The 20800-nt window shown below is 44.0% G+C and overlaps 1 protein-coding gene across 1 annotated transcript in view; it reads right to left on the bottom strand.

Moving 5' to 3' along the window:
• The window catches only part of LMO1 (LIM domain only 1), a 200779-nt gene extending 184229 nt beyond the window's left edge, over positions 1 to 16550 (bottom strand). Inside the window, exon 1 of the mRNA XM_082269802.1 lies at positions 15856 to 16550. Within this exon, the coding sequence (XP_082125928.1) occupies positions 15856 to 15877 (22 nt within the window). The 5' untranslated portion in view covers positions 15878 to 16550. The remainder of the gene's footprint in view (positions 1 to 15855) is intronic.
• Between the last annotated feature and the right edge of the window lie 4250 nt (positions 16551 to 20800).

Here is a 20800-nt window from a genome sequence, read left to right on the forward strand (position 1 = left end):
TAAGTTTTTTTGATTGATGGTTTGCTTGAAAGTTATAGCATCTACAAACTATAGGCTATACTATATACTGAAATTTTTATTTGAATTTTTTTATTTTTTTATATTTGTAATAGCAGCAATCAGCGACTTATAACGGGACTGTGATAGTGCGGCGGACAATCTGACACTTTCTAATGCTGGGGGGAACCAGCCAACTGCTGTGTTTGGGGAAGCTCAGAGCCGTTTACCGGGTGCCGGCGGTCAATCATTGGCCGGTACCCGGTGATCAGCATGTGCTGTGACGAATCACAGCATAGCATGGCTGATGGGTGTGCACGCGCCCCCCTGTCCGAGCATGCGGATTACATCCTTGTGAAGAAGAAGAAGAAAGAAAAGAAGTCCCACATCTATGGTGTCTTACAGAGATGAATGGCAACCTCAGCCTGGACTCCGACCAGGCCACGTCTCCAACGCGTTTCACTTAGTCATGGGGGCATCCTCCATCCATTAGTACATCCTCATGATACGATTAAAAAAAAATGAACATGGGGTAGTAAGCTCGCCTTGGTTTATTGGTCGAGGCCGATCTTGGCGCTTTGAACGATTTTAAGTGCATCTGAGGGATTTGAGGTCTAATTAACCCCCAGATCGCTCATTAAAGAGTACCGGCCACTACCTATTACTGTCACAAGTATGTTTACATGTGTGGGCGTGCGCAATTTTAAAGCGTGACATATTTGGTATTTATTTACTTGGCGTGACATCATCCTTTAAATTTTACAAAAGAAAATTTAGTTATTTTATTGAGGTTTTTTTTTTTTTTTTTGCATTCGAATTCAAAAATGTTATTTTTTTCTCCCCGAAATTTGCATTTGAAAAACCTCTGCACAAATACCGCATGATATAAAATATTGAGTGAGCATGCGCAATTTTAAAGTGTGACCATCTTTTATATTTTGCAAAAAAAAATTGAGTTATGCATTGTGTTTTTTTGCATTCAAATTCAAAAATGTTATTTTTTTCCCAAAAATTGCATTTGGAAAAACCTCTTTGCAAATACCGCATGATATAAAAAAATTGTGTGGGCTTTCGCTATTTTAAAGCGTGACATGTTTGGTATCTATTTACTTGGCGTGACATCATCTTTTATATTTTACAAAAGAAAATGTAGTTATTTATTTATTGATTTTTTTTTTTTTGCATTCAAATTCAAAAATTTTATTTTTTCCCAAAAATTGCGTTTGAAAAATCTCTGCGCAAAGACTGCATGATAAAAAATTGCATGGGCGTGCGCAATTTTAAAGTGTGACATGTTTGGTATCTATTTACTTGGTGTGACATCATCTTTTATATTTAAAAAAATTAAATAAATTGAGTTATGTATTGTGTTTTTTTGCATTCAAATTACATTTTTTTTATTTTTTCCCAAAAATTGCATTTGAAAAACCTCTGCGCAAATACAGCATGATAAAAAAATTGCGTGGGCATGCGCAATTTTAAAGAGTGACATGTCTGGTATCTATTTACTTGGCGTGACATCATCTTTTTAATTTTACCAAAAAAAATTAGAGTTATGTATTGTTTTTTGCATACAAATTCAAAAATGTTATTTTTTCCAGAAAATTGCATTTGAAAAACCTCTGCGCAAATACCGCATGATTTTAAAAATTGTGTGGGCATGCGCAATTTTAAAGCGTGACATGTTTGGTATCTATTTATTGGCATAACATCATTTTTCATATTTTATTTTTAAAAAAATTAATTATGTATTGTTTTTTTTTGCATTCAAATTCAAAAATGTTTTTTCCCCCAAAAATTGCGTTTAAACAACCTCTGCGCAAATACCGCATGATATAAAAAATTGCGTAGGCGTGTACAATTTTAAAGCATGACATGTCTGGTATCTATTTACTTGGCATGACATCATCTTTTATATTTTACAAAAAATAAAAAATAATAATTGAGTTATGTATTGTGTTTTTTTGCATTTGAATTAAAATGTTTTATTTTTTTCCCAAAAAACTGTATTTGAAAAACCTCTGCGCAAATACCACATGATATAAAAAATTGTGTGGGCGTGCGCAATTTTAAAGTGTGACATGTTTGGTATCTATTTACTTTTAGCGTGACATCTTTTAGTTTTACAAAAAAAAATGTAGTTTTGTATTGTGTTTTTTTTGCATTTAAATTCAAAAATTTAATTTTTTCCCAAAAATTGCATTTGAAAAACCTCTGCGCAAATACCGCATGATATAAAAAAAAAAAAACGCAAAAGCCTCTGCTTTAAAAAAAATATATAATATTTAGGCGTTCTATGTAACTTTCTAGAAAAAAAAATAAAAAATTATTTTACACAAAAAAAGTGCTAGTCTTCAAGTGGTTCAACACACAGAATGCATAAGACACTGTGTCCTATATGTCCCCATAGGCAGTATACACAGAGAACTGATACGTAGCCATGGACTTTTTTAGGGACATATAGAAAAAAGCAAAAAACGCTGATATCAAAGAAGACATTTTTATTGTTTAACAACATTTAAATAAAAAAAAAGGACTATAGAAAAGTTATTAAAAAAGCGTCTGCCTTTAGGTTCACATAGATGACATGATTGTACAGAAAAAATGTAAATTTGACGCGTTTCGTAAGTTCTTCCTTAGGAGAGACGATACGGAACCCAGTTACTATTTGGAGTTACAGAGTACAATATGGGCTGGAATAAACATCGAGCGAAGTATCTTCCTCCTCTTTGGAGCAGAGCAGCATGGGCGCTAAACAGGTAGGAGGCCGTCATTTTTTAAATTGTGCATTATTCAAACTTGGTAAATATAGCAAAACGCATGTCTAAAATACAATGTCCTAAAAAAGAAAATAAATAAAAATAAATAAATAAAAAACTTCAGAAATTGGAAGCATGCAGGTAAACGTTCATCACAAATAGAAAGGGAAAACTATGAGGGAATTATGGGTATCCACCATCAGCAATAATCATCCATCATAAGTGGATCAAGGTAGAAGGTGTAAATCATATTGCCACATCATAATGGTCCAGGTTCAGGTCCCGGTTCAGGTCCAGGTCCAGCAGCATCACAACTTTTGCTTTTCTCTATTCGTCCCTCAAAAAGTCTGTTGCTACGTATCAGTCCTCTATGTTTATTAAGTCAATAGTAGGAGGTTGAAGAAAGACCAAACTGATAGCCAGAGGCAGTGCAGGGACAAGGTCATCTGGCACCCAGATCAAAGATGCCAAACTGTGCCCCCCCCACCCGCCGCCCAGCAGTCACTCACTGCCGCTGTCACTACTTCCTTGTAACAGAAGGAAGGCGCCTCCATCCCTACAGTAAACCATTACACCCAGGGCAGCTTCCCCTCCCGCCCACCCCATGTCCAGGCTAGATGACTAACACCCTGATGGATACATTGCGAAGTTAGCCACAGACATGAGATGGCCGGTGGAAGAGTCAATCACCGAAAGAGCAAAAACTACTTCCAAAAACATCAATGACCAACCATGTTCAGTCAGTAGAACAGTGGACGGTGTCAGTAGGGCAGTGGACGGTGTCAGTAGGGCAGTGGATGGTGTCAGTAGGGCAGTGGATGGTGTCAGTAGGGCAGTGGACAGTGTCAGTAGAGCAGTGGATGGTGTCAGTAGAGCAGTGGATGGTGTCAGTAGGGCAGTGGATGGTGTCAGTAGGGCAGTGGACAGTGTCAGTAGAGCAGTGGACGGTGTCAGTAGGGCAGTGGACGGTGTCAGTAGGGCAGTGGATGGTGTCAGTAGAGCAGTGGACGGTGTCAGAAGGGCAGTGGATGGTGTCAGTAGAGCAGTGGATGGTGTCAGTAGAGCAGTGGACAGTGTCAGTAGAGCAGTGGACGGTGTCAGTAGGGCAGTGGACGGTGTCAGTAGAGCAGTGGACGGTGTCAGTAGAGCAGTGGATGGTGTCAGTAGGGCAGTGGATGGTGTCAGTAGAGCAGTGGACGGTGTCAGTAGAGCAGTGGACGGTGTCAGTAGGGCAGTGGAAGGTGTCAGTAGGGCAGTGGACAGTGTCAGTAGAGCAGTGGACGGTGTCAGTAGGGCAGTGGATGGTGTCAGTAGGGCAGTGGACAGTGTCAGTAGAGCAGTGGATGGTGTCAGTAGGGCAGTGGACGTGTCAGAGCAGTGGACGGTGTCAGTAGGGCAGTGGACGGTGTCAGTAGAGCAGTGGACGGTGTCAGTAGGGCAGTGGATAGTGTCAGTAGGGCAGTGGACGGTGTCAGTAGAGCAGTGGATGGTGTCAGTAGGGCAGTGGATTGTGTCAGTAGAGCAGTGGACGGTGTCAGTAGAGCAATGGACGGTGTCAGTAGGGCAGTGGACGGTGTCAGTAGGGCAATGGACAGTGTCAGTAGAGCAGTGGACGGTGTCAGTAGAGCAGTGGACGGTGTAAGTAGGGCAATGGACGGTGTCAGTAGGGCAGTGGACGGTGTCAGTTGGGCAGTGGACGGTGTCTGTAGAGCAGTGGACGGTGTCAGTAGGGCAGTTGACGGTGTCAGTAGGGCAGTGAATGGTGTCAGTAGGGCAGTGGATGGTGTCAGTAGAGCAGTCGACGGTGTAAGTAGGGCAGTGGATGGTGTCAGTAGGGCAGTGGGCGGTGTCAGTAGAGCAGTGGACGGTGTCAGTAGGGCAGTGGATGGTGTTAGTAGGGCAGTGGACGGTGTCAGTAGAGCAGTGGACGGTGTCAGTAGGGCAGTGGATGGTGTTAGTAGGGCAGTGGACGGTGTCAGTAGAGCAGTGGACGGTGTCAGTAGAGCAGTGGACGGTGTCAGTAGGGCAGTGAATGGTGTCAGTAGGGCAGTGGATGGTGTCAGTAGAGCAGTCGACGGTGTAAGTAGGGCAGTGGATGGTGTCAGTAGGGCAGTGGGCGGTGTCAGTAGAGCAGTGGACGGTGTCAGTAGGGCAGTGGATGGTGTTAGTAGGGCAGTGGACGGTGTCAGTAGAGCAGTGGACGGTGTCAGTAGGGCAGTGGATGGTGTTAGTAGGGCAGTGGACGGTGTCAGTAGAGCAGTGGACAGTGTCAGTAGAGCAGTGGACGGTGTCAGTAGGGCAGTGGACGGTGTCAGTAGGGCAATGGACAGTGTCAGTAGAGCAGTGGACGGTGTCAGTAGAGCAGTGGACGGTGTCAGTAGGGCAATGGACGGTGTCAGTAGGGCAGTGGACGGTGTCAGTTGGGCAGTGGACGGTGTCAGTAGAGCAATGGACGGTGTCAGTAGAGCAATGGACGGTGTCAGTAGGGCAGTTGACGGTGTCAGTAGGGCAGTGAATGGTGTCAGTAGGGCAGTGGATGGTGTCAGTAGAGCAGTCGACGGTGTAAGTAGGGCAGTGGATGGTGTCAGTAGGGCAGTGGGCGGTGTCAGTAGAGCAGTGGATGGTGTTAGTAGGGCAGTGGACGGTGTCAGTAGAGCAGTGGACGGTGTCAGTAGAGCAGTGGACGGTGTCAGTAGGGCAGTGGATGGTGTTAGTAGGGCAGTGGACGGTGTCAGTAGAGCAGTGGACGGTGTCAGTAGAGCAGTGGACGGTGTCAGTAGGGCAGTGAATGGTGTCAGTAGGGCAGTGGATGGTGTCAGTAGAGCAGTCGACGGTGTAAGTAGGGCAGTGGATGGTGTCAGTAGGGCAGTGGGCGGTGTCAGTAGAGCAGTGGACGGTGTCAGTAGGGCAGTGGATGGTGTTAGTAGGGCAGTGGGCGGTGTCAGTAGAGCAGTGGACGGTGTCAGTAGAGCAGTGGACGGTGTCAGTAGGGAAGTGGACGGTGTCAGTAGAGCAGTGGACGGTGTCAGTAGGGCAGTGGACGGTGTCAGTAGGGCAGTGGATGGTGTCAGTAGTTTTTTACTTGTATTTTTTTTGTATTTATTGTTTACATTATAATATATATATATATATATATTTTTTTTAGGACCCCCGTTGGGGGGCTTTGGTGAAATATCAGGGGTCTAAACCCCTAAGACCCCTAATTTCTCACTTTTGAGACAGAGAAAGAGACTGAGGACAGATCTCCCGGTCCCTTTCTCTGCAGCCTCAGCTGCACTGGACAGTGAATGAATGGGAAGTGCTGAGAGGCTTCCGGTTCATTCACAAATTGAATTGTAGGAAACACAGTTTCAGCTATGGATGAACACAGTAAGTGCTGCACAAAATTGGCACTACATAAATCCTGTATAATAATAATAATAATAATAATGACACAGTGAGTGATTGGTACTGATGGAGGATTGGGGCCCCAGCAGCAGGTGGAATCTGTGCCACACAAGGTGATTGGGTGTGCCCAGGCACACCTGGCACCCCCTGTGCGCATGCCTATGCATGTAACAAAAAAATAGTATACATCCATGAAAAATCCAATAAAAAAAAATATCAATCCTTCCCCCCACCATAAAAAAAATACAAATTCTCAGTCTTGTGGAAGAGACAATGTATACAGACAGAGGAGCCTTCACCATACAATCCATGAAGCTTTAACCACTTGCCGACCGCCGCAAGTAAATAAACTGCGGCGGTCAGCCCCTCCTGGGTAAAGTGATGTACCGCTACGTCACTCGCCCACGAGCCTCTAGGGGGCGAGCGTGCAGCGCCGGAGGCGCGCTCCCGCCCCCGCTTGTTCCCTGACATCCCTGCACGAGTGACCGGCGGCTCCGATGTCCACCGGTCACTCGCGATCTCCCGCTGGAGAGGGAGAAAGGCAGGCGGCTGATGTAAACAAAGCCGTCTGTAATTCTCCCTGGTGTAACTGCAGAGATCATACGATCCTGCTATGTAGGATCGTAGGTCTCTGTGGTTACATCACAAGCCACGCCCCTTGACAGTTAGAATCACACCCCTAGGGACACACTTAACCCCTTGATCACTAATAAAGTTAACCCCTTCCCTGCCAGTGTCATTATTACAGTAACAGTGCATATTTTTAGCACTGATTACTGTAGTAATGTCACTGGTACCCCCAAAGTGTCAAAAATGTCAGTCAGGGGTCCAATCTGTCCGCCGCAATGTCGCAGTCCTCCAAAAATAAAAATAAAAATCGCAGATCGCCGCCATTACTAGTTAAAAAAAACAATAAAAATGACGTAAATCTTTCCCGTAGTTAGTAAACGCAATAACTTTTAAGCAAACCAATCAATACGCTTATTGCGATTTTTTTTTTTTTTTACCAAACATATGTAGCAGGAAACAAATTGTCCTTAAATGTTAAAAAATTTTGATTTTTACATTTTTTTTTTTTTGAAATTTCATATAAAAAAAAAAAGTGAAAATATTGTTATTTTTTCAGAATTGTCGCTCTTTTTTTGTTTATAGCGCAAAAAGTAAAAATTGTACAGGTCAAATACTACCAAAAGAAAGCTCTGTTTGTGGGGAAAAAATTTGGGTACATCGTCGCACGACCGAGCAATTGTCTGTTAAAGTCACACAGTGCCGAATTGCAAAATAGGGCCGGGTCATTGAGCAGCCAAATCCTCCGGGGCTTAAGTGGTTAAATACACTCAAATCTGACCCAAGATTCTTCCCCAATAATTGGCCGTAATAAACCCAAATATCATTTTGCATCTCTTTAGCGATAACCCGTGTTATAAGATCGGCGGGAACGATTGGGGGAGGACTCGGCTCATCAGAAAGAGTTGAACTTAAAAAAAATTGTGCCTTCAGGTGACAAGAAATTATATAATAAAGCCAGACCTGGAATTATGCCCCAAAGTCACCTGGAGACATTGGAAATATATAATCGATCAATAACAGATCATTGATTGATCAATAATCGGTGTCGACAACAACACTATGACTATCATGTCACCAACAGTGGGGAGACGTTAAGCCAGGAACCAGACCCACCGATGTATCCAACACAGGACGTGTGAGAAAAATAACAATGTTACCAATGGCAGATATTGACTTTTGTTGTGTTATTGGCAGGGACTTGTATTGATAAGATATTAATTGTTAGTCTGGATTTATTTTTTTTAATGCTGGTTTTATCTCTGCTGCTCAACATCCTCAATGAATTTGACAATTCGTTTTTTTTTTTTTTTTTTTGTCTTTTTCTTTTTTTTATCTGCGCATGCACTTTTTCCAAAAAGATCTTCATTATCCCGGAGCCCCCCCCCCCCCCCCCCACACACATACCTGAAGCACAGATTATAACTGGATACTAATATTTTATAGGTAAAATTCATCCAGGGAATATCCAATTGCCTATTGGGGGGATCAGGAAGGGATTCAACGCCCCCCCCCCCCCCAAGCGCTGGAGCAAATTGGATCATGCTTTATTGGGTTTGGATTCTAAGATTAGATTGTAAGCTCTGCCGGGCAGAGCCCTCTGATTCCTCTACAAAATTGTATTGTAATTGTAACTTTACTGTCTTCCTTCATTGTGTAAAGCGCTGAACAAACTGTCGGCGCTATATAAATCCTGTATAATAATAATAATAATTATTGGGCTTTTTTTTTGCCTTCCTCTGGATCGGCTCTGGGTATAGGATAGTGTATATGGAGGTTTTCTGTTTTTATTTTTTTTCTGTTTTTCGATATTGGTTGAACTGGATGGACTTTTGTAATTTTTCAACCAGATTAACTATGTAACTATATCCAGGAGGATCTAATCTAAGGAACTGTATTTATTCTCTCTCAAGAAGAGGAGATTGGGGGGGGGGGGTATGATCTCCATGTATAAATACATAAGGGGGGGATATGATCACCATGTATAAATACATAAGGGGGGGATATGATCACCATGTATAAATACATAAGGGGGGGGATATGATCACCATGTATAAATACATAAGGGGGGATATGATCTCAATGTATAAATATATAAGGGGGGGGGATATGATCAACATGTATAAATACATAAGGGGGGATATGATCACCATGTATAAATACATAAGGGGGGATATGATCACCATGTATAAATACATAAGGGGGGATATGATCACCATGTATAAATACATAAGGGGGGGTATGATCTCCATGTATAAATACATAAGGGGGGGATATGATCACCATGTATAAATACATAAGGGGGGATATGATCTCAATGTATAAATATATAAGGGGGGGGATATGATCAACATGTATAAATACATAAGGGGGGAATATGGTCTTCATGTATATATACATAAGGGGGGATATGATCACCATGTATAAATACATAAGGGGGGATATGATCACCATGTATAAATACATAAGGGGGGATATGATCACCATGTATAAATACATAAGGGGGGATATGATCTCCATGTATAAATACATAAGGGGGGATATGATCTCCATTTATAAATACATAAGGGGGGATATGATCACCATGTATAAATACATAAGGGGGGATATGATCTCCATTTATAAATACATAAGGGGTCCATATAGTAAACTTGGTGTTGAGTTATTCACTTTAAGGTCATCACAGAGGACAAGGGGGCGCTCTTTATGTCTAGAGGAAAACAGCTTTTTTTCTCCAAATGCGGAAAGGTTTCTTCACAGTAAGAGCTGTGAAAATGTGGAATAGACTCCCTCCAGAGGTGGTTCTGGCCAGCTCAGTAGATTATATTAAAAAAGAATAGCGTGCAAATGCAAAAGAAATAACTACCAAATCTGAAGACAATCCATAAATAAAAATGGGGGTTTGGTCCCACCATATGGCCATATCGTGCTCAAGCCCACTACTGCGTCAAAGTACCCCATTATCAGTGGGTCCTACACTATCCATGAAAAAGAGATGAATCCAGCCTTTCTAACCCTTGGAGATAATACTCCTTGCTGGGAAGGTACTTTGACGCAGTAGTGGGCTTGAGCACGATATGGCCATATGGTGGGACCAAACCCCCATTTTTATTTATGGATTGTCTTCAGATTTGGTAGTAATTTCTTTTGCATTTGCTCGCTATTCTTTTTTAATATATATGTCTTTTGGTTCATAGCTGCAGCAGCTTTAGAAATACATGGGTATGCTCCCCCAAATTTTTTGCCTGTTTATTATGTATTCGGTCTGACCAAACTATCGAGGTTGAGCAACCCTCCCCACCCCCCCACACACACCTGTACTCAATCAGTGTCCACCATCAAGTTGATATAGGAGGAGTCCCCTGTAGTGCATTTGCACATCCTTCCCAGCAAGGAGTATTATCTCCAAGGGTAAGAAAGGCTGGATTCATCTCTTTTTCATGGATAGTGTAGGACCCACTGATAATGGGGTACTTTGACGCAGTAGTGGGCTTGAGCACGATATGGCCATATGGTGGGACCAAACCCCCATTTTTATTTATGGATTGTCTTCAGAATTGGTAGTTATTTCTTTTGCATTTGCGCGCTATTCTTTTTTAATATACAGCTCAGTAGATTGCTTTAAAAAAGGCCTGGATTCTTTCCTAGGTGTACATAATATAACTGGGTACTAATATTTATAGGTAAAGTCGATCCAGGAAATATCCGATTGCCTCTCGGGGGATCAGGAAGGAATTTTTTCCCTGCTGTAGTAAATTGGATCATACTTTGCTGGGGGGTTTTCACCTTCCTCTGGATCAGCTGCAGGTATAGGATTGTGTATAGGGGATTGTATGGTTGAGTTTTCTTTACTGTTCTTTTTTTCATTTTTTATTGGTTGAGCCGGGTGGACAATTTATTGGTTGAGCCAGGTGTCCTTTTTTCAACCTGGCTAACTATGTAATCGCTACGCACTCCTTTGGAAACTTTGTAACTGCATAAACTACCAATTATTTTTTTCACAAAAGATTTATTTGTTTTTTCCCAAAATGTTACAGCAAAAACAGTGAGCAGAAGGCAGTATATGGAAACAAACAAAAAAGAAAAAAAAGAAGAAAAGTATCCTAGCAAAGGACATCAGCTACAATAAATCACATAAAAATGGCAAAATAGTTAGGGTGAAAATCATTGGAATGCCAGGTGCAGTGCACCATCCGATAAAGGAGGATGCTCTTCGAGGGTGCCTTGTTGGATGATGAAGAAGAACTACCAGCCCGTGCCACAAAACCAAGAGTGGTGGATTGGAATAGGGAGAAATTGATATACCCGTCTCCGTGTGAAGGGCTATTGGGGAGTAAAAGACAAGAAAGGGTGAGAAGGCTTGCCTAAAAGGAGAAGGAAGGAAGGAAGAGGGAGGTGGAGAGCCAACCAACCAGGGAGGCCACATTCCCCGCAAGCAAGAGAAAAAAAAATCAAATATCTGGTCAATGTGGCCGGTTGTTTAAAAATTCCCAGAAGTCCTAACAAACCTTGGTCATCGCTATCATAGGGCAATCTGACAAGCTTTGTCTACCTCCAGGAACTACCGTGACCTATCTACGCAAGCTGGTCAATATATTGTGGGCATCCATTTGCATTAGTGTAGAACAGGGAAGAATCACTAAACAATCAGGGGGAAAAAAAATCACTAAACAAACGGAAGAATCACTAAACAATTAGGAATCTTTTAACACAGCCACTTTCACTCTGCTATAAAAAGCTCTTCTGATAGCAGCAAGTGTTGGTTTTGGTTAAGGCGTTAGCAAAGTGATGCTCGGGTCACGTATAGCCACACCAAGTAGATCCTGACAACTCATCCAAAACATGGTGGTCTTCTAAGGCCTGGTTCACACCTATGAATTTTTGAGTGCATTTTCAGTTTTGAAGAAACACACTACAGTCTATTTAACATGGTTTCTTATGGGTCAAGTTCACATCTGTGCCTTTTATGGAAAGGTCCAGGGACCAGCAGGTTGTGTTTTTGGTTCCATAGATTTCGATGGATCCAAAACGTGTTTTGAAAAAACGCAAGATACACCTGGAATATGCATGAACAGCAACCTGCATAGGAGTGAACCAAGCCTAAAAGGTGACCTATCTTTCCTCCAGTAGTTTCCTAAGTCCCTTCCATTACCACCATCTTCAGTTTTTAAGATGACCCTCCCAGTAGAGTTCCGGCATCCCACCAGCTGTTAAAATTTGCCTACATCAATTTTTTTATGGAGCACTTAGAGGGTGTTACCTTCAGAGACATTTAACACGTCAATAATACAAACTACATGCACAAATCATATGGAAAGCAGCACTAATTTAAGGCCATATTTAGGTGTCCAATCTCACCGTCATAAGAAGGTAACACTTTTTTTCAAGCATTGGGAAATTATAGGCACAAATTGTATTTATTAAGAATCCAAACCTCCTGTCTGTCAGTGATGTTATCTATTCATTAGTACACAATGCAGTTTCTAATGTTCAGTAATCAAACTATTAAGCAGAACATTCAAGAAGAAGTCCTTTTACTGGTTAAAAAGGGATCTTTGAAGATCGAGCCGTCACCCGTAAACCTCAAATTACTCCAATCGGTGGTTTTCCAAATCTCTTTTACCCTATGAACATAAAACCAAATTTATTTCAACTTTTTATTTCCTGACCAAATGAGTGTCATAAGAAAATTTTAATCCTGGCAGTAAATTCTTCTTGCAAGAAGAGTGATCCAATGAGGAGAACGTATAGCAAGGGTGATCCATTGAGGAGAACATATAGCAAGGGTGATCCATTGAGGAGAACATATAGCAAGGGTGATCCATTGAGGAAAACATATAGCAAGGGTGATCCATTGAGGAGAACGTATAGCAAGGGTGATTCATTAAGGAGAACATATAGCAAGGGTGATCCATTGAGGAAAACATATAGCAAGGGTGATCCATTGAGGAGAACATATAGCAAGAGTGATCCATTGAGGAGAACGTATAGCAAGGGTGATCTATTGAGGAGAACATATAGCAAGAGTGATCTATTTAGGAGAACGTATAGCAAGGGTGATCTATTGAGGAGAACGTATAGCAAGGGTGATCTATTGAGGAGAACGTATAGCAAGAGTGATCCATTGAGGAGAACGTATAGCAAGGGTGATCTATTGAGGAGAACGTATAGCAAGAGTGATCCATTGAGGAGAACGTATAGCAAGGGTGATCCATTGAGGAGAACATATAGCAAGGGTGATCCATTGAGGAGAATGTATAGCAAGAGTGATCCATTGAGGAGAACGTAAAGCAAGGGTGATCTATTGAGGAGAACGTATAGCAAGGGTGATCTATTGAGGAGAATGTATAGCAAGGGTGATCCATTGAGGAGAACATATAGCAAGCGTGATCTATTGAGGAGAACGTATAGCAAGCGTGATCTATTGAGGAGAACGTATAGCAAGAGTGATTCATTGAGGAGAACATATAGCAAGAGTGATCCACTGAGGAGAATGTATAGCAAGGGTGATCTATTGAGGAGAACGTATAACAAGGGTGATCTATTGAGGAGAACGTATATCAAATGTACATCTAGAATTGGGTCTAAAGTATTTGGGATGTATATTGGGAACTGGACCAGTTTGAGTCACTTGACCAATGGTGAACTGATCTGGTCGCCTAAAAATTACCCATATGGAACCCAGCCCAGAGACTTATTATTCACACTATCCAATCATATGTCCTAATAATCCAGAAAGTTATACAATTGAAATACCAACCAATAATATATCCCAGTATAATGCCCAGAAGCCTATGGAGGCTGGTAGGTAATAGAAGAATGGTCTGTACATGTCAAGGATAGGGACTGTTTCTTAACGGCATTGTTAGTCATCAATGTTAATAAATGTTAAGTAACTGCCCCCCCCCCCCAAATTAAATAAGGCAGAACTTTGCTCAAACACCGATCCACCGAACACTGACAATTAAATCTGCTCTTATGATTTATTGCAGTCATTAATAATTGATAAAGGCACCATTGTGCCATGTGGCATCGTACAAAGTGTTACCAATAAATAATCGCAGATGCGTAAAAAAAAACAAAAAACCCTCGAACGGCAAGTACGTCCAATTCCAGATGCGCGCCTTAGTATGAAAGCCGGCAGCCCTTCTCGGAGCCAAGCTAAGTGTCAGCTCTCCGCGTTTCATGTCATCATTATACACAACGTTAATTTCCAAGTGCTCTCTCTATCGCCAACGTGGCACGAGGACAGCAGCAGAGTCGCACCTGCAACCCGAAGAGCTCCGGGAGCCTCTCACATCAAACAGGCAAAAAAATGGGAGCTGTTGGCACTCTTTGGTAATTGCTACCTTTTTAAAGAGCAGATCAATGTCAGACATCTGTCCGGCTATTAGGGAGTAATTGCCGGCCGCAGAAGCATCTTTTGGAGACGGCTGGAGGGGGGGGGGCAGGAGGGGGGAGATTTTACGTAAAGTGCCTCGGTCGACACTGATCCTACTCTGCAATTCTTTTATTTCAGCTGGCACGGTCTCTAAGCGGCGAGGAACAATTGTTTTTACCAGCTGCCGCTGCCGTAAGTGAGGCCCGGTGACCAGTCAGGCTCATGCTCAAATCTTAACCCTTCAGCTGCCTGCAAGTCACTTATTCTCCAGCCCCGTCCATCACTCTATAGCCAACACAGATAAAAAAAAAAAATACCCAATTTCAATTTTTTTTTGCATTGCTGCCCAAATTTCAGCATTTAAAGTATTGACTTGACAACATTGTTGCAGAATTGCCTGCACAACGTAGTTGGCAGACTTGCCTGGACAACACTGTTGCAGAATTGCCTGGACAACACTGTTGCAGAATTGCCTGGACAACACTGTTGCAGAATTGCCTGGACAATGTTGTTGGCAGACTTGCCTGGACAAGGTTGTTGGCAGAATTGCCTGGACAACGTTGTTGCAGAATTGCCTGGACAATATTGTTGCAGAACTGCCTGGAAAACGTTGTTGGCAGACTTGCCTGGACAACACTGTTGCAGAATTGCCTGGACAACACTGTTGCAGAATTGCCTGAACAACACTGTTGCAGACTTGCCTGGACAACACTGTTGCAGAATTGCCTGGACAACACTGTTGCAGAATTGCCTGGACAACACTGTTGCAGAATTGCCTGGACAACACTGTTGCAGAATTGCCTGGACAACACTGTTGCAGACTTGCCTGGACAACACTGTTGCAGACTTGCCTGGACAACATTGTTGCAGAATTGCCTGGACAACATTGTTGCACACTTGCCTGGACAACACTGTTGCAGAATTGCCTGGACAACACTGTTGCAGAATTGCCTGGACAACACTGTTGCAGAATTGCCTGGACAACACTGTTGCAGAATTGCCTGGACAACACTGTTGCAGAATTGCCTGGACAACACTGTTGCAGAATTGCCTGGACAACACTGTTGCAGAATTGCCTGGACAACATTGTTGCAGAATTGCCTGGACAACACTGTTGCAGAATTGCCTGGACAACACTGTTGCAGAATTGCCTGGACAACACTGTTGCAGAATTGCCTGGACAACACTGTTGCAGAATTGCCTGGACAACGTTGTTGCAGAATTGTCTGAACATTGTTTCTTCTTGCTACATCCCAAGCAGGAATACAATGTGTCAAGCCCTCCAAACTTGCCCCTCGTTAACGTTCCTCTGAGATGATTTTCCCTCCTCCCCCACCTCCCTCCTCCGCAACACAATCTGCGGACGACCGAAACTTGAATCCTGGCGGCGACGTCCTTTCACGTGCGTCTCATTTGAAAAGTAAATTAGTTTCGCCGTAGCCCCGGGATTTATTTTCCACTTCACCCAATTTATTAATAGGAGATCTAGCGGAGAGATTGAGGACAAGCGGCTGAAATTGCTTGGATTGGGGGGGGGGGGGGGGGTATTGGTTTGTGATGATGGAATTCTGCAAAAAAAAAAAAAAAAAATGTTGTCGACGTCAATTGTCATCGTCTGTGGTGGCGACGCAACTCGATTGTGTTTACTTTCCTGAAGCAGCAAGAGACAGAAGCATCTACAAAGCGCTAATCTGGATGACAGCGGCATGCGGGGAGAAAAACAAGTCGCGGATAACGAGGGAAGTCAATAAATCAGCCACTCACCTTCCTCTTTATCCAGCACCATCCTCCCAGAGGCTGCGGGGAGCCCGCTCTCGGACGCCTCCGTCTCCAGAAGGCTCCGCGTGTCCTTCCAGGCAGATGAGACACGCTACAATGCAGCCAGCCAGCGACAACGGCACAACGGCGTGACTCCCGGAGAGCCCGGATCACATTCAGGAGCGCCCGGTGTGGATAACGCGAAGACTCTTTCGCCCCCTTCCTCCGGCACCTTGAAGAATGGCATAAACTAAGGCTGATGCTCTACCGACGGAGCTATCCGGGCACAGGGGGGGGGGGGCTGAATTCCAGACGGTGTTCCTGGCGTGTGGAATGAGATCTTCCTCGATGGAACGGTAGGCGATAGCTCCAAGTCTCCGGTCTTACGACGGCTTCTGAAACCGAGGAGCGAGGGAAGAATATTCCGTGTGTGGGAAGGAGACGTCTTCGCTGCTTTTCTCCTCCAATTTATGTGCTGTGTGCTTTCCTGCGCCTGCCAAAGAACTGCACTCATTTCCCAGAGTCCCTAAGATCTCCCTTGTTAATTAAATCAATTCATTACGGTGAGATCTGATTAGCAGCCTCCCCTCCCCCCCCCCTTTGAATCAATTATTCAATACACAAACATAATTGGCTGTGCAAGGGGTGTCTAAGTATTAGCTTATTTAACTCCAAGGACACTAATTACCCCTAGGGCACCAGAAGTTTTCTCATTAATTTTAACAAAACACAAAAGCGCAGTCGTGTGTGTGTGAGTGCGGCGAGGGGGGGGGGGGGGACAGGGATGACACCGTCTCATCGTCCAGTCCGAGCTGCCGCTGCTCATCGGAGGGGACCCACGCGGAGAAAACGCTGCCATATACATTTCTGATTGGGTCCAGGTGTGCGCTGCCTGGTACAGATCCGGGAGACGAGCGATCTGCAGCTTCCGCCGTGTCCCTGACACATCTCTGGCTCCGCGGGGGAAAAGGAGAACTACGGATTTGGCATTCTAAGGGATCGGTCCACCCAAAAATGCACATTTCATTGTTTGGTGGATGCAGTGTCGGGACAAGGTCATCTAGCGCCCAGGGCAAATGTGCCAAACTGCGCCCCCCCAAGATGTATGAGTAATATGTGTCAGCAAAGAGAACCCCAAAAATAAAAATTAGCACTAATCTGCATGCTTACCCCCTAAGCATAAATCCCCCCACCTCCAAGTACAAAGCTTTGCCCCCCCCCCTCATCCCCCAACCCCCCCCAAAAAAATCACCCCTCTATCCTTAAAATTTCCCCTCCAAGTACACCCCCCACTCCACATCCCCCTCCTAGCACACATCTTCCTCCCCCCATCTCTCCTCCCAACACGAATCCACCTAAATCAGCACTCTCAGCACCCTTACCCCCTAAATACTTACCCCCTGCTGCCCCCAAAATTCCCCCTTACAACACAAACCCCCCCCAATCTCCTTGCAGATACCACAGTGCCCAGGACACCCCCCCCCCCCGTTCACCCCTTGTCCTGGCCCTGGGTGGATGTTGCAGAACAAAATCAAATTGTATCTCCCATTGACTCTATTGATGAGTTTCTTGGTCTGTACACCTGCTGTGCCCATTATGAGGGGTTCCCACCATCCCTGTGCTGGGTTCCCGGGTCTGCACACCTGCTGTGCCCACTATGAGGGGTTCCCACCATCCCTGTGCTGAGTTCCCGGGTCTGCACACCTGCTGTGCCCATTATGAGGGGTTCCCACCATCCCTGTGCTGAGTTCCTGGGTCTGCACACCTGCTGTGCCCATTATGAGGGGTTCCACCATCCCTGTGTAGACTCTTTACTCTAAATTTTACCAGGTAGTAGGCAGCCTAGGCTTATTTGTAAAATGTTTAAGTAGTTTGGGAAGTGACAATACCCTGACTTTTGGGTATATAGATTACTTCTAGCCAACCACTAGTCGGTATATGGCCAGTGATGCATGCTGGGGGAGGGTATAAATATTCAAGGGAACTTCCAGGAAACTCTCTTGCCCCCCCCCCCCCCCGGTTTTGCCCTGGGGAGGATGTGTGCTGTTTATCTGGATTTCCCAGGGCTGCTGCCTGGAGAGGACTACCATTAGGGGACCTGAGGTCCAAAGGCTTGAAGATTATTGCTGCCCTTCCAGGAAGTTCCCACCATCCCTGTGCTGAGTTCCCAGGTCTGTACACCAGCTGTGCCCATTATGAGGGGTTCCCTCCATCCCTGTGCTGAGTTCCCGGGTCTGTACCCCCGCTGTGCCCGTTATGAGGGGTTCCCACCATCCCTGTGCTGAGTTCCCGGGTCTGTACACCCGCTGTGCCCATTATGAGGGGTTACCACCATCCCTGTGCTGAGTTCCCCGGTCTGTACACCTGCTGTGCCCGTTATGAGGGGTTCCCACCATCCCTGTGCTGAGTTCCTTTGTCTGTACACCGCTGTGCCCATTATGAGGGGTTCCCACCATCCCTGTGTAGACTCTTTACTCTAAATTTTGTATTACCAGGTAGTATGCAGCCTAGGCTGATTTGTAAAATTTGGAAGTAGTTTGGGAGGTGACAATACCCTGACTTCTGGGTATATAGAATTCTTCTAGCCAACCACTTTGAGGTATATGGCCAGTGATGCATGCTGGGGGAGGGTATAAATATTTGAAGGAACCTCCAGGAAACTCTCTTGCCCCCCAGGTTTTGCCCTGGGATGGATGTGTGCTGTTTATCTGGATTTTGAAAAATATAGATGCGCTAAACAAGGTGTTAAATGAATGACCAAAGTAACACATATAAATCACAATTAGATAATGGTGAATTCACATCAAAGTGCATATATTCAGTGAACCAAAAGTGAACGTGGTCCAGTGCAAAGATTAAACAAGTGCAAAAACCAATGATAGTCCACAAAGTCCAAATAATATAGTCTTCACCATACTGTGTGGTATAAATTTTGAAAAATCAACTTCCAATGATGTATCAGTGATATAAAAAGTGATTCCCACCACCGACAGGATTTCCTCCTTACCAAAATTAAATTGAGTAGGTGCAGAATCAGATTAAGTAACCCAATGGAGAGGAGGAAAACTTCCACTGCAATGCCACTCTGTGCGATGACACAAATGTGCCTCTTACCAGATGGTATGTATCATAGCGCAGAGAAAATACTCCTGAATAAATGTCCCCTCTCCTGGGTCGGATATCCGTGGTCTCCTCCGCAAACTGCGTATGTCCGCTGGTTTGATACTCCCCGGGGTGATATTGTAACGCTCCTGCGTTTTACGTATGATGTGGATTTTCAGCTGCAGAAATATTCCACTTCAGTAGTCATGTAGAGAAACGCTGAGACACCATTCCCAACTCTCAATGACTCATCATTGGTGGATGATCTCAATTCAGCAAGTAAATACACACACTCAATAAGATGTTTCCTAGAGTGACTTATGTATATAGTAACACAGTGATGATAGGCTGAAGAGACAGGTAGATGACAGACACTTGAAAGGAAATATTCTTGAAAGTAAGATAGTAGCAGATGGGATGCAGACAGGTTTAGCAATCATGTATGGTAGTAGATGACAGAGTAGCAGGTGGACATACAAGAGAGATCAACCCAGTGCAAGAACAGGTGGTAGTAGGCTCAAGAGCTAGCAATCTTAGATAATGCAGATGTAGTAATAGTCCTTAGTATGCAGAGCTAGATAGTGTAAGCTTTAGTATAAAGGTTATAGAGGTTTCCCCTGTGGGGTACTTATCACTAATAGCAATGTAGCAGAGGAGAGGTTCGGCAAGAGCGGATGATCCGGTAGCGGGATACAGGGATCAGCGCAGCGTGGTTCCGACAGCGAGGTATGCTTGCAAGCATGAGAGCTTCAAGACAGGTTAGCATCAAGGCACAAAGCAGTTTGAACGAACACATGTGAGTGAGAGCCGGCGATCTAAATAGCCATCCAGTCCGGCGCTCAGTGATGACAGCATCAGTCTTAAAGGTGTATGCGCACCTTACCAAAAGAGAATGGTGGGGCGCATACACTTATGAAAGAGTAATTAGGGTACCCAAAGGTACCAGAACATTACAGATATATGAGGAACAGAGACTAAAGGCAGACAATAGTGTGATACCCCCGATAAAAATTTATTACGAAAGGTAATACACTTACATTCATTTTGCGGGGAAAACTGCGAGAGTATCCAATATGTTGCCTATGCCCGGCTGCAGATCGGGCAATAGGTGATGTATGTGGCGGCGCGACACGCCTCCTCTCTGACGCGTTTCCTCTGACAAGGCTTCTGCTGAGAAAGGAGGATAGCCTTTGAAAACGTCACCGGATGTGACGAAACGCGTCAGGACGTGGACCGCACAACGTAAGTCACGTGACTATTGGAACGCAAGCCGGAAGCCGGAACGCAAGTCGGAGTTACCTCCGCTCGCCACGCTGTACGCTGCGCATTGCTAGTCATGGACACCAGCACTTTAGCTCCTTGCTGGAGCCTGCTAAAACGTTTGTAAATACTTTACTTTTGGATTAAAAACTTTGATCCCAACAATACTATACTATCTGGAGTTTTTCCTTCCTTTATTTTCATTGGAACGACCTTATTAACGCTGGGGAGAGAGACCACGGCGGAGGAGAGGTTTAAAAGAGGGACTTACCATTAAGCGTTTTCGGTCTCAATATCATACGATATGTGAGACCCATTCCATCTGGTAAGTGACCCAACTTATAAATTACTTCACGGGAAGAAGGTCTTTTTGAAGCACCTGCACATTAATTTACCTAAGAGCACGTTTGCACATGATATTTATTTGCACAAAGTTTTTTCAAGAAATAATTTGTCGGACATTTTTTGGTATTACATATTTTTTGGAACTATATACTTATTGCACAAATAGAAGTTTCATATTCATGCATGGACTTGGAATATTATTGTTTTTTTGATTTATATATTCACTTGTATATTGGCACAATCT

Source organism: Pelophylax lessonae (assembly GCF_965119305.1).
Source record: "Pelophylax lessonae genome assembly, chromosome: 10".
Classification (NCBI taxonomy): domain Eukaryota; kingdom Metazoa; phylum Chordata; class Amphibia; order Anura; family Ranidae; genus Pelophylax; species Pelophylax lessonae.